Source organism: Pelophylax lessonae (assembly GCF_965119305.1).
Source record: "Pelophylax lessonae genome assembly, chromosome: 2".
In the NCBI taxonomy this organism is placed as follows: domain Eukaryota; kingdom Metazoa; phylum Chordata; class Amphibia; order Anura; family Ranidae; genus Pelophylax; species Pelophylax lessonae.
The window spans coordinates 565,968,906-565,992,968 of record NC_138769.1 but is presented as its reverse complement, the minus strand read 5'-3'; the positions used below and the strand labels follow the sequence as shown (position 1 = coordinate 565,992,968).

The 24,063-nt window shown below is 40.9% G+C and overlaps 1 protein-coding gene across 2 annotated transcripts in view; it reads left to right on the top strand.

The window, feature by feature from the left end:
- Nucleotides 1–20,503, top strand: part of GLS2 (glutaminase 2) — a 144,282-nt gene extending 123,779 nt beyond the window's left edge. For both annotated transcript variants that reach the window (XM_082246244.1, XM_082246243.1), the window contains 7 exons: nt 2,858–3,034; nt 4,272–4,403; nt 7,636–7,728; nt 10,171–10,232; nt 12,723–12,799; nt 12,892–12,955; nt 20,005–20,503. In XM_082246244.1, the coding sequence (XP_082102370.1) occupies nt 2,858–3,034; nt 4,272–4,403; nt 7,636–7,728; nt 10,171–10,232; nt 12,723–12,799; nt 12,892–12,955; nt 20,005–20,161 (762 nt within the window). In that variant the 3' untranslated portion in view covers nt 20,162–20,503. The remainder of the gene's footprint in view (nt 1–2,857; nt 3,035–4,271; nt 4,404–7,635; nt 7,729–10,170; nt 10,233–12,722; nt 12,800–12,891; nt 12,956–20,004) is intronic.
- Nucleotides 20,504–24,063: the final 3,560 nt, after the last annotated feature.

The window sequence follows — 24,063 nt, the reverse complement described above, 5'->3', positions numbered from 1 at the left end:
CCCCCCAGACACCCCCCCCCCCTTTTCTTAACATATGGGTGCAGTGGGAGGTGAGCGGCTTCTCCCTCATCCTCTTCTGCGGCGGGAACCGGCGGGCGGCCTCTCCTCTTCTTTGCAGCGGGAAGGTGAGCGGTGGTGACGGTGAGTGACTGACGCACGCACCGGCACCGCCCCCATTGCAACGTCATGGATCGGATGTCCTGGATTGGTCCAGGCTGGAGACTGGACCAATCACAGCCAGGACATCACGAAGGTGGGGGTGGCCAAGCGCTCTTTCCTGCGCCCAGGCTACGCCCCCAGAAGGCAGCCAATCGGCGCCTTTCTGGGTCGTAAACCCCACCCCCCCTTTAGCCACCACATAGGCCGGAACACCGGCGACAGGGGCGTTGCTAGGTGAGAAAAAGACCAGGGGCTTCGGCCCAAACCTAAATTTGATGACCCCGCCCACATTTTAAAGTAAGTCCCGCCCAAGCTCCACCCAATGCCCTATCATAAAATTTTATAAAATGTGACCACACGCATGTTAATCTCTCAACTTTCCAATCTCCACTTTTACTTATAACTCTTCCCTTAAAAGCAATTGAGAGCACCGATTATGGCAATCAGGGTGTCCTATGCAGAAGCCTTTCTGGAGGCTCCTATGGAACTGCTTAAGTCATTTTCGAAATAGCAGAGGTCCCAGAACATCCACAACACACAAGAAAAATTCATTTCCCAGTAGCCTAGATGAAGCACCAACACCAAATATTTCCAAACTAGCTGTAACCAGAAAATGGTGAGTCAGTTCCTCTATGACTACCTGGGAAAGTTGATCATCAAGAGCTTGTTCAAGAAACAATGCACAAAACAAAATGTTACTTATCTGACATCACACTAGCAAAAGGTGAATTCTAATTGGTTGTCACAGGGTTTAGAGTGCCTTTGTACAGTTTCAGTAAATTAGGTTGAAAGGCTGCAGACTGCAGACATCATACAGGAGATGGTCAGAGACTGTGGACGTGATACAAGAGATGGTCAGAGACTGTGGACGTAATACAAGAGATGGTCAGAGACTGTGGACGTGATACAAGAGATGGTCAGAGACTGTGGACGTGATAAAAGAGATGGTCAGAGACTGTGGACGTGATACAAGAGAGGGTCAGAGACACTGGACGTGATACAAGAGATGGTCAGAGACACTGGACGTGATACAAGAGGTGGTCAGAGACACTGGACGTGATACAAGAGGTGGTCAGAGACACTGGACATGATACAAGAGATGGTCAGAGACTGTGGACATGAAAAAAGAGATGGTTAGAGACTGCAGACGTGACAAAAAAGATGGTTAGAGACTGAGGACATCATACAGGAGATTGTCAGAGACTGCGGACATGATACAAGAGATGGTCAGAGACTGCGGACATGATACAAGAGATAGTCAGAGACTGTGGACGTGATACAAGAGATGGTCAGAGACTGTGGACGTGATAAAAGAGATGGTCAGAGACTGTGGACGTGATACAAGAGAGGGTCAGAGACACTGGACGTGATACAAGAGATGGTCAGAGACACTGGACGTGATACAAGAGGTGGTCAGAGACACTGGACGTGATACAAGAGGTGGTCAGAGACACTGGACATGATACAAGAGATGGTCAGAGACTGTGGACATGAAAAAAGAGATGGTTAGAGACTGCAGACGTGACAAAAAAGATGGTTAGAGACTGAGGACATCATACAGGAGATTGTCAGAGACTGCGGACATGATACAAGAGATGGTCAGAGACTGCGGACATGATACAAGAGATAGTCAGAGCAGTGGCGGCTGGTGCTCAAAATTTTTTGGGGGGGGGGGGCGCAAACAGAAAAATGTAATAGACATTGCTTTGCGGCAAAAAACGCTGTAAAAAAATTGCGTGACTTTGAGGTCCCAAAAGTGTGAAAGGGGCCTTCAGTAATTAAGGTATAGTGTGCCCCCTTTCAATGCAAAATGACCAGCGTGCCCCCTTTCAATGCAGAGAGACCACAGCGTGCCCCCCTTTCAATGCAGCGAGACCAGCATGCCCCCCTTTCAATGCAGTGAGACCAGCGTGCCCCCTTTCAATGCAGAGAGACCAGCGTGCCCCCTTTCAATGCAGAGAGACCAGTGTGCCCCCCTTTAAATGCAGAGTGACCAGCGTGCCCCCCTTTCAATGCAGAGTGACCAGCGTGCCCCCCTTTCAATGCAGAGTGACCAGCGTGCCCCCCTTTCAATGCAGAGAGACCAGCGTGCCCCCTTTCAATGCAAAGAGACCAGCGTGCCCCCTTTCAATGCAGAGAGACCAGCGTACCCCCATTCAATGCAGTGACCAGCATACATGCCCCCTTCAATGCAGTGACCAGCATACATGCCCCCTTCAATGCAGTGACCAGCGTACATGTCCCCTTCAATGCAGTGACCAGCGTACATGTCCCCTTCAATGCAGTGACCAGCATACATGCCCCCTTCAATGCAGTGACCAGCGTACATGCCCCCTTCAATGCAGTGACCAGCGTACATGCCCCCTTCAATGCAGTGATTTTTAATTTTTTTTATTGGGAATGTTATATAGCAGAAAGTAAAAATATTGTTGTTTTTTTTTTTTTTATAGAATTGTCGCACTTTTTTGTTTATAGCGCAAAAAATAAAAATCGCAGAGGTGATCAAATACCACCAAAAGAAAGCTCTATTTGTGGGGAAAAAAGGACATCAATTTTATTTGGGTACAACGTTGCACGACCGCACAATTGTCAGTTAAAGTAATACAGTGCCAAATCACAAAAAATGGCCTAGTCATTAAGGGGGAAACGCCTTCCGGTTCAGAAGTGGTTAATGACGCTAATGTTTTCTTCTGTCTAGCTTTGCTCTATTGAAGTGACCTGTGAGTCGGGGAGTGTGATTGCTGCCACTTTGGCTAATGGTGGTATCTGCCCCATCACAGGAGAGCGGGTCCTAAGTGCGGAAGCCGTGAGGAACACCCTGAGTCTTATGCATTCCTGTGGCATGTATGACTTATCGGGACAGTTTGCCTTTCATGTGAGTTTTCTTCCATGTATACACACATTTTTTATTTTGCATCATTTAATTTGCTCTACCTTTCTTACAAAGGATAAACAGCTCATTTGGATCTGCCATCCTCACATACTTTGTGTCTGGGTCTGTGTTCTTTACCACATCATGCATATTTATTGCAGGGTTTTAACTTAGTAGTAGTAATAGTAGAATGTGATCATTTTAGATACATAAGCTAAGGGAATTTATCTAGCCTACAATGTATTTGCTAGAGCCTCTATATAATATCTGGTAATCGAACTATAATTTTTGATAGCCAATTTATACATTGTATTCATATAAACCGGAAGTCCAAAACATCCATTTTGTTTTAATGAATTCAACAGTCCTGGCAATTAGCAGTTTACATTGTTCAGATAAATTTACATCTAGTGCCATCTTGTGGCCAGATTGGAAAACTGCTGTTCAGTGTCCTGCCTGTAATTTTCAGTGGCCATAAATGTTCTTTAAATTTAACACCGATTCTGTAACTTTGCTATGCACGTGTATTTTTCTATTGGTTGAACCCGATTGATTTCACTGGTGGTGAACCATTCACTGTATATTTCTATACATTCAATAGGAAGATTCACCTGCAGTCAACGTTCGGTGAATGTCACATTCATTGCTTTATAAATATGCCCCATAAACTTAACTCCAGCCATAACAATCTGCTCTGAGTGTCTTTCTTCTTTAAAGAGAACCTGTCAGAACAGAAATATAGAAGCAGTCATTGCTGGCTTGTTTGTGAAAGTGCAGTCTCCCATGGTGTCATCTAATCCATCGCTTCACTACCAGGGAAGTCAATGAGCCTGAACAGGCATGTGCGTATCATGTGTCCTGATATCTAATAAACATTTTGCCAGGTCATGGACTCACTATGTAGAAAAACAGGGATAAAGTTACAGCCTGTCTTAAAAAAATAGCAAACAATGGCAGCTCTCAAAAAATAGGTACCTTTCTTACATTTGGGTTCATTGAAAAAACTTTATTTAAAAAAATAGGTAATAAATTGAAAAAATAAATTATATATATATATATATATATATATATATATATATATATATATATATATATATATATATATATATACATATATATATATATATATATATATATATATATATATATATACATATATATATATATATATATATATATATATATATATATATATATATATATATAGTCTATTTAAAATGTGCTTATTGTTGAATTTCAGGTGGGATTACCTGCCAAATCTGGCGTGTCAGGAGCCATCTTATTGGTTGTGCCAAACATAATGGGTGTTTTCTGTTGGTCACCTCCTCTGGACAAAATAGGAAACAGCGTACGAGGAATTCACTTCTGCCAAGTAAGGGCTGTTCATTGTATTGCTATCAGTAACACGGTATTATATATAAGCACTGAGCATAAAACATAGACTATAATGAGAGGATACAGGTTTATTTAAAGTGTTTGTTACCACAGCATTTCAAATCCCTGCTATGTGCCTGCCTTGTATGAAAAAGTCTCCTGTTCTCTTTGTATTGCTTCTTTTGTGTGAAATCCTTGGTGTTCCTGCCAGTCCCTCTGCTTTCCTGTTAAAAACTGACCATGCTAGGAAGGAGAGCTCACTGTGGCTGGTTCTCTAGCTACACTGGGCACTCAGGCTGCTCTCCTCCAATGATTAGACTTGTCCTGACCCCCCCCCCCCCAGTATACTGTTGCTTCTCCTCCCCCAGCTCTTATGCAGCTAAGAACAGAGAAATTGTGATCACTTTTAAAAAAGGGGAAAAAAAAGATTATTATAATATTTTTTTATATCTATGCACAAATGTTTGCCTTTCATTTCAATTTTAAACTGAATTGGTTGTTTTGCAAGGTGATCAATTACAACCACAATATCATAGTGCCCTCAGTGCTGCAGTGTAGTAGCTCAAGGTACTAGTTGAAAGGGGTTTACTGTAAATCTTTAAACTTTTCACAATGCAGTTAAATGACTTTGAATGTTAGAAAGTCCTTCAAGGTCAGTATTGTGTAACCACATCATGTGTTTTCTCTTTAGCTGTATAATAGTAACACGAAAAAAATTGGTAAATAAATAATCACTTAAGAGATGATGTAATAAAAAATTTATTTTTAACTAAATCAAACGGTGACATACAAATCAATCTCCTATAATCACTAATACAGTAGTGATAAATTCTGTGCTCAGTAATATGCAAAACTTTTGTATAAATCAGTCCCATACATTAATCCGATCTGTGTGCAATCTCAATTGCCTAAAAAAAAGTCCACAAATGCGCTTCAATCCGGTAAATAGAAAAAGGTCCCAGTGTTCTATCAATACTACCCATGTGGAAACACTCTCATGGACCTTAAGATTATAAAAAGTCTATGGCATCCCCTTTCAGCCGGGACACGCTTTCTTATGAATTGATAGCCTCAAATCTGTCTCTCTTTTCAAATACTCAGCATGTTAGAGGAAGAAAATGCTACATAGCGCTCACCAAAAGCTTTAAATAATTTATTAAAAACCAGATATTTCACTAACACAATGCTGTGCACCCAGATTGTACACACAATTGAAAGCTTGCAGGCATATGAGTTTAGTTTAGCATCTGTGGGAGTCTACACTGTCAAAGTCCCAGTGCTTCCCATAGACTCACTGGGTTGATTTACTAAAACAGGAGAGTGCAGAATCTGGTGCAGCTCTGCATGGAAACCAATCAGTTTCTAACTTCAGCTTATTCAATGAAACTTTGACAAAAAACTTGAAAGCTGATTGGTTTCTATGTAGAGCTGCACCAGATTTCACTTTTAATAATTCAACTCCCCTGCTGTCTCCTAGCTTTGCTGTTTGTCATAGATTACTTTATCAGGGGCATCTGCTCCAGTTGGCTTAGGAAGCACTTGACAACAGCTGGGAATTCTAAGAGCCATGACATCACTCATAGGCTCCCATGGCCTAGCTGTTGTCCTGTCCCTCTCTCCCTTGCAGCAGCTGCTCACTGACACGGGAGAGCCAGAGCTGCAAGAAAACATGACTGAACAGATGCAGATTAAAAATAGGTAAGTACATACATCTTTTTTTTATACAGGTTAGGCATGATAGGTGGGGGTGGGGTGGACATTTTTAAGAATAGATAGTATTAGGCTTTTCTTTCACTTTAAGCAATGAAACTTGTAAATAGCTTGTTTTAAAGGATCTGGGTCACAGGAGTACACTTACTTTTGTGCTCCTGTCACCCAGAATCAGCCGACAGTCACCCAGAATCAGCCTGACCGGCTGGCTCAGCCTCGATCACCATTAAGAGCCTGAGCCAGACACTCTCTGGTCACAGCGGACTGGGAACTGAGCAGTCAGTCATGTGTGACTCAATTCTTGGTCTTAGAGCCGGTGGTGGACAGTTGCAGAATCGGACCGATGCTGCAGCCATATACATGTGAGTATGTATGTTTCTTTTTTTATTTCCCACACTTCTCCTTTAAGTGGCAGACAGCACTCTTATCAAGACCCGTGCTCCATAATCACAAAATGCAGCTGATGGGTGTTTCAAAGAGAGTGTTTAATGGTTTTGTATACATTTTTTTCATTATGGTGAGGACTAAAAATAAAAATGCTAAAGATATAGTTTTAGTCAGGTAGATATGAAATATTGCATATTTAAACTATGGGGGTGATTTTTCTAAAGCTGATGCACATAGAATCTGGTGCGGCTGTGCATAGTAACCAATCAGCTTCTAAGTTTTATTGTCAAAGCTACTTGAACAAGCTGAAGTTAAAAGCTGATTGGTCACAATGCACAGCTGCACCAGATTTTGTGTGCACCAGTATAGGTAAATCTCTGTGATCTTCTCCAGCTAGCAGGTGCTTTAGATTCTTGTACCCATTTTTACAGTTTTTCCTTACCTTGTGCTCAAAAAAGTCAGTTGTTTGCAAAGCTCAATAGTTCCAGGTGAAATTTGCACACGCAAATGTATGAGTCAGTAAAGGTAATCATTGCTCCCCCCCTCCTACACACAGCTCCTTCTAGAGCAGGGATCCTCAAACTACGGCCCTCCAGCTGTTGTGGAACTACACATCCCATGAGGCCTTGTAAAACTCTGACATTCACAGACATGACTAGGCATGATGGGAATTGTAGTTCCTCAACAACTGGAGGGCCATAGTTTGAAGACCCCCTGTTCTAGAGCTTTATTTGGACAAAGCAAGCCTAAAAGCATGCAGCTTTATCTATGCTTTCCTACTAGATTACCAATTGAGTAAATGAAAAGCTATAAATTATCAACGTAAAACGTATAACCTAAAAAAAAAATGAATAAAATTGACCCAAACATTATAGTTTTTCCCTTAAAGTGCATAAAAAAGGTCTAGCTATTCTTAAAAAAAGGTTCCTTCCCCCCTCCTCCTACCTTTATTGCCTAGCCAAGCTGCTGGAAGTTTGCGGCACAATTTACATTTTAGTACAGCATCAATAAGCTGAAATTCATAGTGTAAATCTAAGAGCTAAGTTGAGGCAACAATAATGCTAGGAGCTCTTGATACTATTAACTACAGTATCTGTCAACCGTGTTCATCATAATTATTTGCTTCACTCCAGGAACTCGTTTCTGTCTTCAATTTCCACAATTATGACAACTTAAGGCACTGTGTAAGAAAACTTGATCCACGTAAGGAGAGACGTGAAGTGCAGGTACTATAATATTTATGTGTTGACATATTTATTTTCATAAGTGTAGTTAGTGGGATTCAGGTACAACTTGCAGTGCCGCTCTAAGACAAAGATATCCCCTCCGGTTGCCGTGAAGGCAGCAGGCACCTATGCACCATTCAGGGATGTAGAAGCATCAACAGAGAAAGAAAGGGACACCACTCGCCAGCCAGTGATGGGATATGTGAATAAGTGTGGCCTCAGCCATTGCCAACCATGCACTGGCTAGGGCCACCACATTCATTCATGTATTCGTGCACTGGGTCGGTGAGCGGTTCCCTTTATTTCTCGGTTGTAGTTAGAGGGAGCTTGGTGTAGCCAAGGGATAAAACTGACCCAGTATAGAAATATTTGAAAGCATACTGAAGACAGCAGATTCACTCCTCGATCTTATATGGTCATCAGATTTGTTCTGATGACCATATATTTACTGAGAAAGAAAGTGAGGGAAAATCCAAAATTTTGTCCCCAGAACAAGAGATAAGGGAAAATCTTCCAGTGGAGACACCTGTTCTGGAGACAACTATCTAGAAGAAAAAAATCACCCCACCTTTAGAGATTACATCTAGCGTCTTGTTGCATCTCTAAATATTTGTTAAAGGTGTAAAAAAATATAAGCGAACAAAGCAAACAAAAAAAAAGTTTTAATTAATAGTTTCGTTTATAAAATAGAAGTGAACAAAAAAAAAATCACCAGGAAAATATTAATTAAATGGAGAAGGAGAATAAGGGGTTAATTAGTGCTGATTCAAGTAAATTAAGGGTTAATAGGGGGTTAAACAGAGGAACAGTTAATTATAAAAACAAAAAAATCTTATCAGCAGTTGTGCTCTGTGGTTCCTGAATAAAGATGAAGATTTTTGTAAGAGCAACTAACGGTGTGCGGATCATCTTTTTACAAATCAAAGTTCATCCCTTTGATCTGTAGATGAAGAAGCAGTAGGATACTAAATGAAACAATGTTTCTTTTTATCCTTCTGTTTTAGGCTGAGTAGTGTTGTTGATAAACATTGCCCGGCTGCTTTTATCTGACAGCTCCACTTGTGGAGACTTCAGTTACACTTCAGCTGTCAAAGCCTCCAAAGGGGAACCCCACTGACTGCTGAATGAGTCAATCGTTGTTTAGGAACCAACGGCCCTGCTCCTTATTCAACTGGTAATTGCCAGACTTTTTTTGTTTACATTTCAGCTGTCAGTGATGGAATCCCGCTTAGGGCTCTTTCACACGGCCGCTCCGATTTTTTCCTCCGCTGCGACACTTTTTTTTTTTTTTTACGGACACGGATGACACTTGTGTCAACCGGTCCGTATGTCCGCATATCATCCCATCCGTTTGCGGATGATATACGGACATAATGTATGTCTATGGGGATTGCGGATGTCAGCGGATGACACCGCTGACATCCGATTTTGCATCAGTTCCGTTTTTTTAAACGGAAGAAAAATAGGGTTCTGTTCCGTTCCAAAAAACAGAACAGAACTGAAAGGACGCAAATCGGATGTCAGCGGATGGTCATCCGCTGACATCCGCAATCCCATTGACATGCATTGTGTCCGTATATCACCCGTAAACGGATGGGGTGATATAGGGACATACGGAGCGGCCATGTGAAAGAGCCCTTATAGTTGAAAGAACCAAGCCTGAAAGTATCGGTTTCAGGTATCGAAGTATTTGCACGAGTACTGATACTCATGCAAATGCTTAGTATCGGCACTGATACCGGTATCGGTGCAACCTAATTGTAACTCTTCCCTACTCTATTTAAAGCAAATAAACTAAAAAAAATTTGGCTATAAATATACTTGAACTGTGCCCTTTAATAACTAAGGCCCCTTTCACACACACGTTTGTCCGTTTTTCATCCATCCGTTGACGGATGAAAAATGGAGATCAATGCATCTCTATGTAAAAACGGATGACAACGGATGATCATCCGTTAACATCCGTTTTCATCCGCTTCCATCAATGTCCGTTATTTTGAAATGGATGAATGCCCTTTTTTTCATCCGTCAAAAAAAACGGATCGGACGAAAAACGGATGTAAACGGACAAACGGTCAGTTTTTCATCCATTTTTGCATTGGTAGTGGATGTAAAAAAAAAAACGGATGAAAAAACGGATACATTTTGACGTGACTGAACTGATGAACTGAAGGGACCGTATGTGTGAAAGGGGCCAGTGGCTGGTCATAGACATAATGAATTAGTCTGACACGTAGTCACAATGCCACCACTGGCTGGCTTGTTTGTTGGCTGGCCTTTTTCTGTGGGTAAAGTACAATAATGTACCTGTGCCAGCAAACTAGGGGAAGATGAGCAATAAAAAACAGGCTTTGTTGATATGGGTAACACCCTTTTGTTTCTTGTTTGTTTCTTATGCAGATAATCAAAGACAGTATTAATATTGATTTCTTCTATTTGTAGCACAAAACAGTGGTGAACCTTCTTTTTGCTGCCTATAGTGGTGATGTCTCCGCTATGAGGAGGTGAGACTAAACAGATGTATTAACAATAACACGTCTAACCTAACAAAATATACAAAGACACACTGACTTTAACATGTACTTGGATTCTGCATGTAGGACAGAATAGGTTGTAAAGAGACCCTGTCACCAGACAAATCATTTCAACAAAATTTTCCCATACGATCATATGTGCATTTACCACATTTTATACATGTTATTTATCTGTAAAGGCCTCCCGTGTGTAGACACCCAAAAGCTCTGAGACTGCTGTTAAAAGACACCATCTTGGATGGGATGTCAACAGCTCCAGCAGACTCAGTATTGTCATTCAAGGGACACTTTAATATTCACCTTCTGCCCTCCTTCATCTACTACCTAAATGGTTATGTAGGGAGGGGTGAAGGAGCTTGGTCAGCACAGTTTTCTAGAAAGGTCAAATTACAAGGGAAACAATATATTTATGGAAACACTGCAAGTAAACATTTAAAACACTACAGTATTTTTTTCTTTGCTGATACCTGAAAATTATTTTGAGGTTGGATGTGTGGTCTATAGCACCCATTCAGCTCACAGTGACTTATTCCCAGTGCTTGTTAGTGTAACTGGAGGAAACATCTGGTGTTTATTATAGACACTGACCACTTTCCCAGTTTATCTTGGTACTACTACAAATTGTTAAATAACTGTATGTACTAGTCTTCACAACATTTTATATACTGTATTACCGGTACTGCCTCCCTTGTTTAATCAATTAGTTTGTACACTACCATAAAACAGGACAGCAATATATATATATATATATATATAAACACACACACTGACAACAACTATAAATGCAACACTTTTGTTTTTGCCCCCATTTTTCATGAGCTTATCTCAAAGATCTAAGACATTTTCTATATACACAAAAGGCCTATTTCTCTCAAATGTTGTTCACAAATCTGGCTAAATCTGTGTTAGTGAGCACTTCTCCTTTGCCGAGATAATCCATCCACCTCACAGGTGTGGCATATCAAGATGCTGATTGGACAGCATGATTATTGCACAGGTGTGCCTTAGGCTGGCCACAATAAAGGCCACTCTAAAATGTGCAGTTTTATCACACAGCACAATGCCAAAGATGTCCCAAGTTTTGAGGGAGCGTGCAATTGGCATGCTGACTGCAGGAATGTCCACCAGAGCTGTTGCCCGTGAATTGAATGTTCATTTCTCTACCATAAGCCTTCTCCGAAGGTCTTTCGGTGAATTTGGCAGTACATCCAACCGGAATCACAACCGCAGACCACATCTTCACCTCCAAGATGGTCTGAGACCAGCCACCCGGACAGCTGCTGCAACAATCTGTTTGCATAACCAAATCATTTCTGCATAAACTGTCAGAAACCGTCTCAGGGAAGCTCATCTGCATGCTTGTCGTCCTCATCGGGATCTCCACCTGACTGCAGTTCATCATCATAACCGACTTGAGTGAGCAAATGCTCACATTCAATGGAGTCTGGCCCTTTGGAGAGGTGTTCTCTTCACAGATGAATTCTGTTTTTCTAAGATCTTTGAGTTCAGCTCATGAAAAATGGGGGCAAAAACAAGTGTTGCGTTTAAAATGTTGTTCAGTATATATATATATATATATATATATATATATATATATATATAGTCGATGTATATAGTATATTAATAATAATGGATATTATTTAAAAAATCAGAAACTAGAATGTAGAAAAATTAGGATGGAAAAGGGAACTTTAGAATAAATATGTAGGTGCAAATGAATAGAAATTAGAATGCATGAATATAAATAGAGCTGTGTTCATTAGGAATAGGAATCTTGCCACTTAAAGTATGAGAAAACCTTTGACAGACACGACTTTTGGCTTAAAGTAGATTTCCAGCCTAAAACTAACTAGTCTTAAAAACGTTCCCTCCCCCTTCCTGCTATCCATACTGCCTAACCTATTTAAAAAAAGATATGTATACACATTTATTTTTAGTTCGCTCCAGTAAGCGACAGCTGCAGGGGAGAGGAGAGAGCGCTCAACATCGCCTGGGAATTATGGGAACCATGATGTCTCTCATTGGCTCCCTTGGCCCGGCCATTATTGCTGCTCCCTTTTCTCCCCTACAGCCACCGCTGACTGACACAGGAAAGCCAGAACTGCTGGTCACATGACCAGACCCAGGCAATTCCTTACTAGTCTACTGCTGTGCAAGGCAAAGTCAGACCGCTGCAGGGAGACTACTGCTTCCACAAAATGAACAACAGCCTTCTGGTGGGGGCAGAACTTTAAAATAGAAATGGAGTGAGTTACACACACAGCAACAGTAAGACATTTTAAAAAATAGTTTTTTTGATGCACCCTCAGTTTATTTACTTACTTTAACAGAAAACTTCAATTAGGCTTTAAATGACATGTGGCTCCAATGCCACCATATCACATGGGAAGTACATTACCTCTGCATTATCATTCTTATTACTCCATATGTATCAGACAGTGACTGCATATTTTCATCCAGGTTTGCGTTGTCTTCAATGGACATGGAACAAAAAGATTATGACTCCCGGACAGCTCTACATGTAGCGGCTGCTGAAGGTGAGTAACAAGGCTTGTAGAAGTCAGATATGTGCTTAAAATACAGGAAATCCTTAGAGTTTGTCTAAATGTATTATTTTTCACTTTTTCAGGACACTTGGAAGTGGTTAAGTTCCTCATAGAAGGCTGCAGAGTGAACCCCTTCGTGGAGGACAGGTATGGTATTTGGTTGTATGGATTGTTTGTACTTTGCTTCTTGTGGTAGGGAACTCTTTTCTTTCATTAACAGTAGTCTTTGTTTAGTACTTTAGAATTTTGTGAGAACCCAATTGAAGCATTTCTAATTATTTGATTTTGATCAGCTTAGTACAAATATTCTTACAAGCTTGTGGTAATGTTGTAAACATATTGCTTCTCTTCATGGCCTATCCTGTAATTGATTAAGGCTCCGTTCACATGTCAGCGTATGGATCGCGGCACGATTCCGCCCGCGATCCGGAGATTATTGCAAATTGCGGGACGCCTGTGCGTTGCCCGTGATTTGCAATAGCCCCCCAAACGCTATGCGATGTTGCCGCGATTTCCGCATTACGCCCAAAAAAGTACGAGAGCTTCTTTGGAGCATATTGCGTTCCGCGTTTTTTTTTGCGCTATGTTACCGCGATTCAGCAGGCGAAAATCGCGGCAACATCGCTCAGCGTTTGGGGGGCTATTGCAAATCAACGGCAACGCACAGGCGTCCCGCGATTTGCAATAATCTCCGGATCGCAGTGATTCTGCCCGCGATCCATACGCTGACATGTGAATGCAGCCTTAGGTGTCAATGGTTATTTAGAAAGGATGTTTACTGCACTGCCTGACATAAACAAACATACCTACAAATATATGCATACAATAGGATCATAATTTGGTGACTCATCTCAAGCATAATCAATTATTATATGTACACCCTCCTAGATATACAATTGCATTCCCTTTAATAAGCAGGTCATCTGCCCCACACCAGTAAGTATCCTATACCATGCAGCCAGCAATATTTTGCTTGACATATGTTCAAATTGTTTGACACTATATAGTGATCTATTGATCTGTGCATTTTGTCTGGCAGCTTTCACACAAAGTAATTGTTTCCTTGTCTAGAATATTTCTGAGCCCCATGCTCATGTTTGCCTTCAGACAGAATGATATTTTTCTATAATCTGGCTGCAATTAGTAAAAGACGTGGGCCCTTATGTGGGCAATATTTTCGGACTAAAAGGCTATTGCTAGATGCCCAGACATCAGGCAGCTTGGAGGTACCTGCATGAGTGGCCATAGACCTGCAGTCATTTTTCAGTCTAACTGATATCAGGGGAAAGGTGTAGTGATCCCTCCCACCCCTGACCGGATTAGAGGATAACTTGCCTCCAGCGAGGGAGAGGGCTGACATTACCCCAAGGTGGATCCATGGTCGCAGTAGAAATAGTCACGACGATGATGGGCGCCAGTCACTTTAGCCTTTTCTTCCGTTTTTTTTGCTTCATCTCACAGGGAGAGAGGTTTAGGGTATAGGTCTTCATTAGCAACCGGTCTCCAGACTCCACCACACTCCTATTCTATCTAAGGGAGTGCCAGGATCCTCTGATGGTGGACACTGATCCCCCTTCAAAAGGACCTCCATCCTTAGTCTCTTACACCTTGAAAGCTATATCCTCCTTGATCAGGCAGGGCAGATTGAGGAATTCTGTGCTAGGCCCTATACAAATCCCAGGTTTACACAGCACAAACCATTGCACACACCTTCCCAGGCCACAGCCCGGGGAAGGGAGGAGAGCTTACCAGGTTACTCCCCAGACATTTATAGCCTCCCCCATCATGCGCCACTGGTATGAACCTCCTAGTTATTGCCATAAATGCATAATAGAAAACTATTGTCACCACCCCAAATAACTCTTACCGTTAGTGCCAGTAACACTCACCGGCGGCAGCAGGGAACTGCCACTGCCCTAAACCTAGGGGAAAAACCAACCAAGTTAAGAAAATAACAGATTGGCCAGGACAAAGCTATTACTCAGAAAAGCAAAATGTATTAGTCACCAATGGCAACAGCGTGGCTACACTTATTAAATATGCCATCACCTTACATCCTTGGATAGCTAACGCTAGCCACACACACATATATATTTCTCTTGTTTGGCTCACACTAAAAAGCAAGGGTGGAGAAATTTCCCCTACTAGCTATTATATTGAGACATCTTCAGCGCTTGCACCTGTCTAAATATCTGAACAGTGACTGCATTAGATAGAACTGTGTATGGGCAGGCTGAATGTACCAAGTTGATTGATCGATCAACCTAGGTACAACAGCATGCCGGGTTTTACCTGTGATTATTGCTAGTGGCTGCTATAACCGCTACCGATATTCAATGTCTTCTCCCGGCAGAAAGGACTGTCCTGTGTTCATGGGGGATGCATTGTTAGATGAACTGATGAAATTACTGTTTGAAATTTGCATTGTTTAGAATAATGTGATCAAACTCTGATTTTGTGTAGTATAAAATCTGGCTGAATTTAGAATAAAGTTAGTTCCAGTTTGCACCTATGCTAGTGTTGTCTAGTTCTTGGGTGCAATGCTCAGCTAAAATACCTGGTTCCTGAGTGGAGGAAGCTGTATCTTGGCGGAGACAAAAACCTGACACCTTATGCAAAACTGAAAACAAACAGTTTTGGCTGGAAATACACTTTAACCACCTCCCCCCCCCCTCCCCCTCAGTATAGGCAATTGACAGGTGCACAGTGGCTCTCTCATTCTGGGATGTGTCCCACTCTCTGCGGGTGCACCTCTGGGACAGAGCACATCCCCCGATCATGGTAAAGAGTCGGCTCTTTACCCATGTAATCAGTTGCATCCAATCACAGCTGATAACATGTAAACAAGGAAATGCCAGTTATCGGCTTTGCTCTCCTCACACTGACAGAGTGTGAGGAGAGCCGATCAGCAGTATTTCCTCATGAGGGAGACCTGCACACATAATCAGGGCACTAATCATCAGTGCCCCGATTGTTAGTACAACCCCAACAGTGCCCAGCAGTGATGCCAGTCAGTGCCTATCTGTACCACCTATCAGTGTCCATCAATGATGCCTGTCAGTGCACAGCAGTGATGCCTACCAGTGCTGCCTTTCAGTGCCTGTTCATCAGTCCTGCATATCAGTGCAGCTTATCACTACTACATATTAGTGCCTCATCAGTGCCCTTCAATACTGTCTCATCAGTGCCGCCTATCAGTGCAGCCTCATCAGCGCACATCAATGAAGGAGAAAAATGACTTATTTACAAAATGTTCTAACAAAAACTTTTTTGTTTTTCAAAACGTACTGTCTTTAGCAAAAAAATTAAAAACCCAGTGGTGATTAAATACCAGCAAAAGCTCGGTCTAAAAAAAAAAAAATGATGAAATTTCATTTGGGTACAGCATTGCACGACCACACAATCGTCATTCGAAGAGCGACCGCTCTGAAAGCTAAAAATTGGCCAGGGCAGGAAGGGGGTGAAAGTGCCCAGTACTGAAGTTGTGAAAGCGGAACTACAATGCATCTGAACACTAGAAATCAAAAACACTATTTAACTAATTTTTAACATTCAAAGCAAACTTGCCCATCCATCAATGTCTCCATGTTTTATTTTGCTGAGAAATCACTTAAACAAAATAATAGCCCCTAGCATTTCTGGCCATGGCCATCTTGAGTAAGGACAAATGATTCATGTAGCATTTACTTCCAGGAATCCATCTGCCCTCAGCTCAGGCATGCAGACAAAAGGGTTTGTTTAGCTGAGTAAGTCCCCCCTCTTCAAGAAAGAAAACAATGCACTTGCTCCTGGGATGTCATCGTGTCAGCACATAATTTTGGCCTAGGCCAGAAACCAGGAAGCAACTGAATAAATGTTAAAAAAAAAAAAAAAGTTTAAACACAAGAAATTATAATATACATTCCTATCTATTTACTAAGGCATCCGGCATACAGATTAGAAATATCTACTGTTGACTGAGGGATTTTAGTTCTAGTTTAGTTTTTAAGCAATTTAAGTTTAACAAAAATTTAAACTTAGGAAAGCTGCTTCGGCTTCAGCAAATTTAAAACAGTAAATTAAACCATTGTGGAAACCACATTTTCTATGGGACACTATACTACAAAATACTCCCACAAATGCGGACCATTGATTGCAACCTAGATTTGTTAATTTGCACATTTTTTCCTAACAAATTCATTCAAGACCATGTTGCAAAAATGAATACACCCCAATGAAAGTCTAAAGCCCCGTACACACGCAACAATTATCGGCCGATCGATCGTCCGTCTTTTGTCCAGAGTTGTGTTTTGTTGGTTGGAATGTGCCTAGACTGCACACGAATTTTCTCGCCCAACAAAATTCTACTTCAGAATGGATGTCACGTGTTGGTTTGCTTTCTTTGTGTTCTTTCTTCACTGAGCATGCCCAGACTTGCTCTTCAGATTTTTCCCTGTCGAAATCTGTACTGACTGCACGAAAATCGGCCGTTATGTTGACAGCCAACAAAAATTTTATAGTCTGCACACCAGATTTTTATCAGCCGAAAAGTCGGAGTTGGTTGTCGGAAGCATCATACTAACAAACCGAAAATCGGCAAATTGGACGTTGGACGAAAATTCCCTGCCAATTTTCGACACGTGTGTACGGGGCTTTAGAAGCAAAGCTACATTTTAGACAGCAAAATCCTAATTAACAAGAATTCAACTACAGGTGAGTCTAATTATTCATTAAACAGGTGTTCAGCAGTTGATTATAAAAGGGCGTTACTTAAAGAAAATCCCTTACCATTTCATGCTGTAAGCAATAGCACCACATGCAAGAGAAATTTCACAAGGCCTTTGAAAGAAAAGAATTTCTTTACACAAAAAAGGTGAAGGCTACAAGAAGATCAGCAAAGCTTTACTTATCAGTCAGAATATTGTAGCAAAAGTGATACAAAAATTTTACAAAGATGGAACTGCAACCATCTCACATAGACGTCCAGACCGTCCATGGAGGTTAACACCTCGACAGGAGTGTCTTCTGATGTGAAGGCTTGAAGAAAGTCGTAATGCAAGTTTACTGCAGTTAGCTAAAGAAGTAGAAAGCCAAACTAGGGTGATTGTTTCCCATGAACTCATCCCATGGGTGTCATCCACGAAGCAAGCCTCTCCTAAAGTCCATGCATAAAAAAAGCCCGCCTAGAATTTGCCAGGGCCCATGCTGAAAAAGAAGACCACTGGGACTCTGTGTTCTGGAGTGATGAGAACAAGATAAATGTTTTTGGAACTGATATCTTCAAAACTGTATGATGTCGCAAAGGTGAGGAGTACTAAGAAAAATTCATGGTGCCTACAGTGAAACATGGTGGTGGCCTTGCCCTGCTGTGGGGCTGCATGAGTGCTGCTGGTGTCAGGGAGCAGCATTTCATTAAAGGTATCATGAATTCACAGATTTTCTGCTCTACATTGAAACAGAAAATGCTACCATCACTCGGTGTCCTTGGTCGTCATGCACTTTTCCAACATGACAATGATCCAAAACACAAATCTAAGGCCACTGTTGCCACTGAAGAACAGAGTGAAAGCAATTTAGTAGACAAGAATGTCTCCTGATCTAATCCCAATTCAACACCTATGGGGAATTTTGAAGAGACAAGTTGAGCATCACTCTCCATCCAGATGTCGTTCTTGAAGAATGGAAAAAGATAGATGTTACAATACATCGGCAACTTGTTTATTCCATGCCTATAAGACTTGGTGCTGTCCTTACAAATCATGGAGGTCATACAAAATACTGCATGTAGTAGTTTTTGTTGACGGGTGTATTCATTTTTGCATCAACTAATTTGAGTAAAACTGAAGATTTTGTAATCTAACTTATATTATTAAAGTGTTACTAAACCCACAACAGTAAAATCAGTCTGTATATGCAGTGAAGCATGCTGGTTATACTCACTGTGGAACCAAAGGGGTTACTCTGCATTGTGTAAAAAGGCTGTTTTATCCTGCATGCACAGATCCTCTTCTTCTTGCATTGCCCCCAAAACATGTTTGAATAATGTTAGTACAGTCAGTCTGCACATGCTCAGTTTGGTGTGTATTGCTAGAGTTTTTTTTTTTTTCTTGGGAGAGTGCATGTGATCAGCACAGGGCCATTCAGCACTGTCCAGACTGAGGGTCAGGGGTCCTGCATCCTGATAGGACAGCCAGTGCAGTATGAAAACTCCTCCTACAAGCTTTAACCATGCACTGATAGAAGTCACAAGACTGCTATATACTGCTGATGAGAAAAGGTAATTTAGCAGTTTACATTTACTAAAATATTTGCATTTCTATGCCCTGTGTACTGTGGGAGAGCAGATATAGTGAATGCAGGGTCCTGGGTTTAGTAACACTTTTAACCTTACTTTCATGTAATGAGCTAAACAAATGTTCTTTAAAACTCAGTTTTGTCAACATTTTGGAAATGTTTCTTGTGTTCATTGAGATATTCTTTAAAATCTTACTTTTCAAAAGGGGTGTACTCATTTATGCTGAGCACTGTATACTTTACTATTGTCACATAGTTATGCTAACCGCATAAGGATTAAAAATAGCGATTGTGAGAGTGAAGTTACACTTTATTTATACAATATGGGTTTTATTAAAGTAAGATACAGTGGATCATATATCATAGCGAATGACCTATAAAGTGGTTGTAAATCTCTGACATGAAATGTGAACTACGCATATCCCTGTGTCTCAATCCAGAGCACTAAGTGTAATTTTATGTCTGCTGCCTTGTTCCTCTTCTATCTGCATGAATCACTTCTGACAAGTTTTCCTAACACCAAGAGAAAAAAGGTAACAGGAGGGAGCTCCAGCACACAGCCTGTGATTGACAGCATCAGCTCTATTCCTGTGTGAAGGGAGGTATGTTCCTTCCCTTCAAACAGCTCTAAGCTCTCCTCACTGAATGTAACTTCAGCTCCTCGCCGCCCTGCGAGTGCTGACATGTCATATACATTTTGGTTTTTGAACAGCTGTAGAGAAGAGGACCCTGCAGATAAACAGGTACAACTCATGTAGGAGGATTTGTTCCATCTCTGTGTATCACCTGAGGCCAGTCCCATCACTTGGTATATTGTAAGGGTTTACAATTACTTTAATGCATCAAAACAGTAAAAAGAATTTGTAAAATGTTTCAGAATTAAAAGACCGTGACCGTAACAAAACTACCTGTATTATTCCTAGGTGGGGTAACAACCCTTTACAAGATGCAATCAGGTTTGAACAGCATGACATTGCAAACTTGTTGATGGAATATCAAGAAAGCTATGCAAGCAGCCTGAAGAGTACAGAGGATGAGCGAAGACAGATGTCACTGGAAAATCTAGAGAGTATGGTGTAGTCCATTCTAGGACAGGCTCTCTTATCATCATATTAGCCTTGCACATACGACAGCAAAACATTCAAATTTTACCATTTACTTCTTAGAGGGGAACAATGAATTTGCATCTGCACAATGTTTGTTCTGCTGTGTTTTGTTGTTGAATTTTGTAGCGCTTGAGACCTAAAGGATAAAAATCACTGTGTGGCTGGGGAACACACAGTCTGTAAATAGGAGTTCCTTATCTAATTGCACTGGACACTAGACAAGTTTTAAAAATATTGTCACCATATTTAGGTTTGAACTTTCTGAAATGGAAGCACGAAGTTATATTCTATGTAGAACATATTTTTGTATGCAAGCTAAGAAGTATAGATATAAACCCAGCCATTTGGTGCCTATACAGAATGTTTTGAAGATGGTGATAAAGTAGTCATTTCCTATAAATGCCAGCCTGTCCAGCCAGTAGAACTATACTGATTAGCATTTCAGAAGTGGCTTTGCTTCACCCTCCTACACAAGGCGTTTACTTTGTAGGATGAGTTTAAAATTGCTTACCGGAGCATCAGAGTAATCCAACTTTCCATGACAAAGGCCTTTTCATGTTACTAGTTCATTGGAAATGCCTTGCAGGAAGACATCTCAACTAATATAAACAACCATCTGAGCTGTGACGTATTAAAACCAGACTGTATTTTCATGCATTGAAAATGCAAGAATAGCAGTTTTCATGTTAAAATAAAAATCAAGATTAATATTTATATTCTTCATAATGCTGCTATTTTTGCAGCACTTTACAGATTTCAGTCTATGCACTCATAGGATCTTACAACCCCTGTTTGGCTGTTACAGTGATCACATAATCAGGAGCGGTCTATTATAGCCCAGTTACTGTGCAGGAAGCTCATAGTAAAGGCCCGTACACACAGGCTGAATGTCTGGAGACATTGGCCGGTTAAAAAAAAAAATGGCCTAAATTTGGCCTGTGTGTATGCCAGCCAGGCAGGCTTCTGTCAGACGTGCATGCTGGAAAACCAGCACCCGACTGACTAATGGCTAAAAGGGTTGGTCAGTGTTCCGGCAGGGAGTCGTCCCACCTGTCAGAACACAAAAGTTCAGCAGGGGAGATCGCTGGGTTGAACAAAAAAAAGAAAAAACTCATAGTGTGGACCAGGCTTGAGTGTGCTCTCAGCACAGGAACTTCTCTCGCCATGAACTCATATGTGCAGCGTGTGGGAGTTTAAGACCCATCCTTTTTGTCACCGCAAATATGAATTACGCGGTTGGCCAGAGGTTATTTGTTCCAAATACTTATTGACATACATGTATTCTTTTTTGGGAGGGGGTACTCCAATAAAACCCTGGAGGAACATACAAAATACACTGAACAAAATTATAAACACAACACTTTTATTTTTGCCATTTTTTATGAACTGAACTCAAAGATCTAAGACTTTTTCTATGTACACAAAAGGCCTATTTCTCTCAAACATTGTTCCCAAATCTGGCTAAATCTTTGTTAGTGAGCACTTCTCCTTTGCTGAGATAATCCATCCACCTCATAGGTGTGGCATATCAAGATGCTGATTAGACAGCATGATTATTGCACAGGTGTGCCTTAGGCAGGCCACAATAAAAGGCCACTCTAAAATGTGCAGTTTTATCACACAGCACAATGCCACAGATGTCGCAAGTTTTGAGGCAGCGTGCAATTGGCATGCTAACTGCAGGAATGTCCACCAGAGCTGTTGCCCGTGAATTGAATGTTCATTTCTCTACCATAAGCCATCCCCAAAGGTGTTTCAGAGAATTTGGCAGTACATCCAAACGGTTTCACAACTTCAGACCACATGTAACCACACCAGCCCAGGGCCTCCACATCCAGCATCTTCACCTCCAAGATCGTCTGAGACCAGCCAACCGGACAGCTGCTGCAACAATCGGTTTGCATAACCAAAGAACTTCTGCACAAACTGTCAGAAACCGTCTCAGGGAAGCTCACCTGCATGCTTGTTGTTCTCATCGGGGTCTTGACCTGACTGCAGTTCGTCATCATAACCAACTTAAGTGGGCAAATGCTCATATTCGATGGTGTCTGGCAATTGAGATGTGTTCTCTTCAACAATAAATCCAAGTTTTCTATCTTTGAGTGCAGCTCATAAAAAAAATGGGGGCAAAAACAAGTGTTGCCTCTATAATTTTGTTCAGTATATATATATATATATATATATATATATATATATATATATATATATATATATATATATATATAGAGAGAGAGAGAGAGAATCCTATATACTAAATACCTATATACTAAAAGAAGAGTATTATTTAAATATATCTAAACCCAAGAACAAATATGTAAAACTTTGTAGCTTGCCAGTACTTAGAAATAGTGCTATAATTTTTCATTTTAAGAACATTTTTCAGTAAGTACAGTAATTGTTGATATTGCCAGAAATGCCACCTAAGCTAAGGACTGGTAAACTGCAATATATTACATTTTTTTTTTTTGGTTTAGATACACCAATTTCGGACTGTTGACCTGCATGTTTTAATGCATCTTCAGTGGTCTTTTGTGTTAGTTCTACGGGGTTATTTAAAGTATATATAAAACTTAAACCTTTTTTTCATTATGAATATCATAAGGTAGGGTTCAAACTGTTGTCCTTATTTTGCCATCTGTGTCGCATTTAGAAATTTTCCCTTCACTTCCTGTTGAGTTTACAGGACTGGAGGTGAGAGGTTATTCTTCCAATGTGGTGATAATAAGTGTCCCCATTTCCTATCTAATCATGTTCTGGTGGTAGTTCAAACATTTAGACTTACCTTCACTTTAATTTCCTGGTGACATTGGTGATAAGTCCAGTTAGAGATAGTGAATCTCACTAAGGGGGGCACAGGCAACAATAAAAACCTGACAGTTCACACCACTTACCTTGTAGTTCTACTTTATATCTCATCTAAAACAATTAAAATCACACACATTTCATTTTTTGGTAATATATTTTAGGAAATTATATAAATTCTTTGCATAGCTTATCTTTCTTAAGTTAGTAGTTCGTTGCTGTGAATCTGCTTTCTTCCAACTCCAGCAAGAAGATCCTGGGTGAAAAAGAATGTTAGCTCATATTGCACTGAATATTAGCAGTGCTACTATGTTGCCTTAAACGGGAAAACTTTTGAGATTGTTACATGTTGTGCTTTTACAAACTATTTTAAACTTGCTTCTGTTAACATTGTACATCTAATAAACTTGGGAAAAAAAGCTGTCAAATGTTGTGCCGCAGCACATGTGATTTAATGTGCCACTGAAGATAAAGAAAAAGAAAAATACGTCTGCTGCTTACAGGTATATAGGTACCAAGATCATATACTGGGGTACATAAATTAATGTACACAAGTGTTGGTCTTATAAACTGATCCCAAAAGAATAGTTTAATCTCTGATCACATACTGTTTTAGCACTTTTCTTTTACCTTAATGGTGTGAATATGGTAAAGAATGGGCCAAAAAAACCTGAAGCAAAAATGTACCTGCTGGAAATGTAAGGTATCAGACACGTCTGTAACTTTGCTATTATTCAATATTGTGCTAGCTGCCCTTTAAAAGAGAACTCTGGCCATATATATCTTCTGGGTCACAGGATTCAGCCGACAGTGGGCCGAAGTCCCTGATGGCTGAGGTCACAGAGCCAGTCCAAGCTCAACGGGGATCCCGACAATAATGTTGGGATCTGCCTATCCCTGCACAGCCTAATGCTGTAGTTAGTGCTGGAGTGGCAGAGCAGCGAGATGGGGAGTGGACAGTCACAGCCCTCTGCTTGGTGAAGATGTAGAACTGAGCGATCATGTGATCACATGGCCTTGGAGCCGGCAGGGGATAGCTACAGCCATCTAGGGGAGTATGATTTTTTTTTTTTT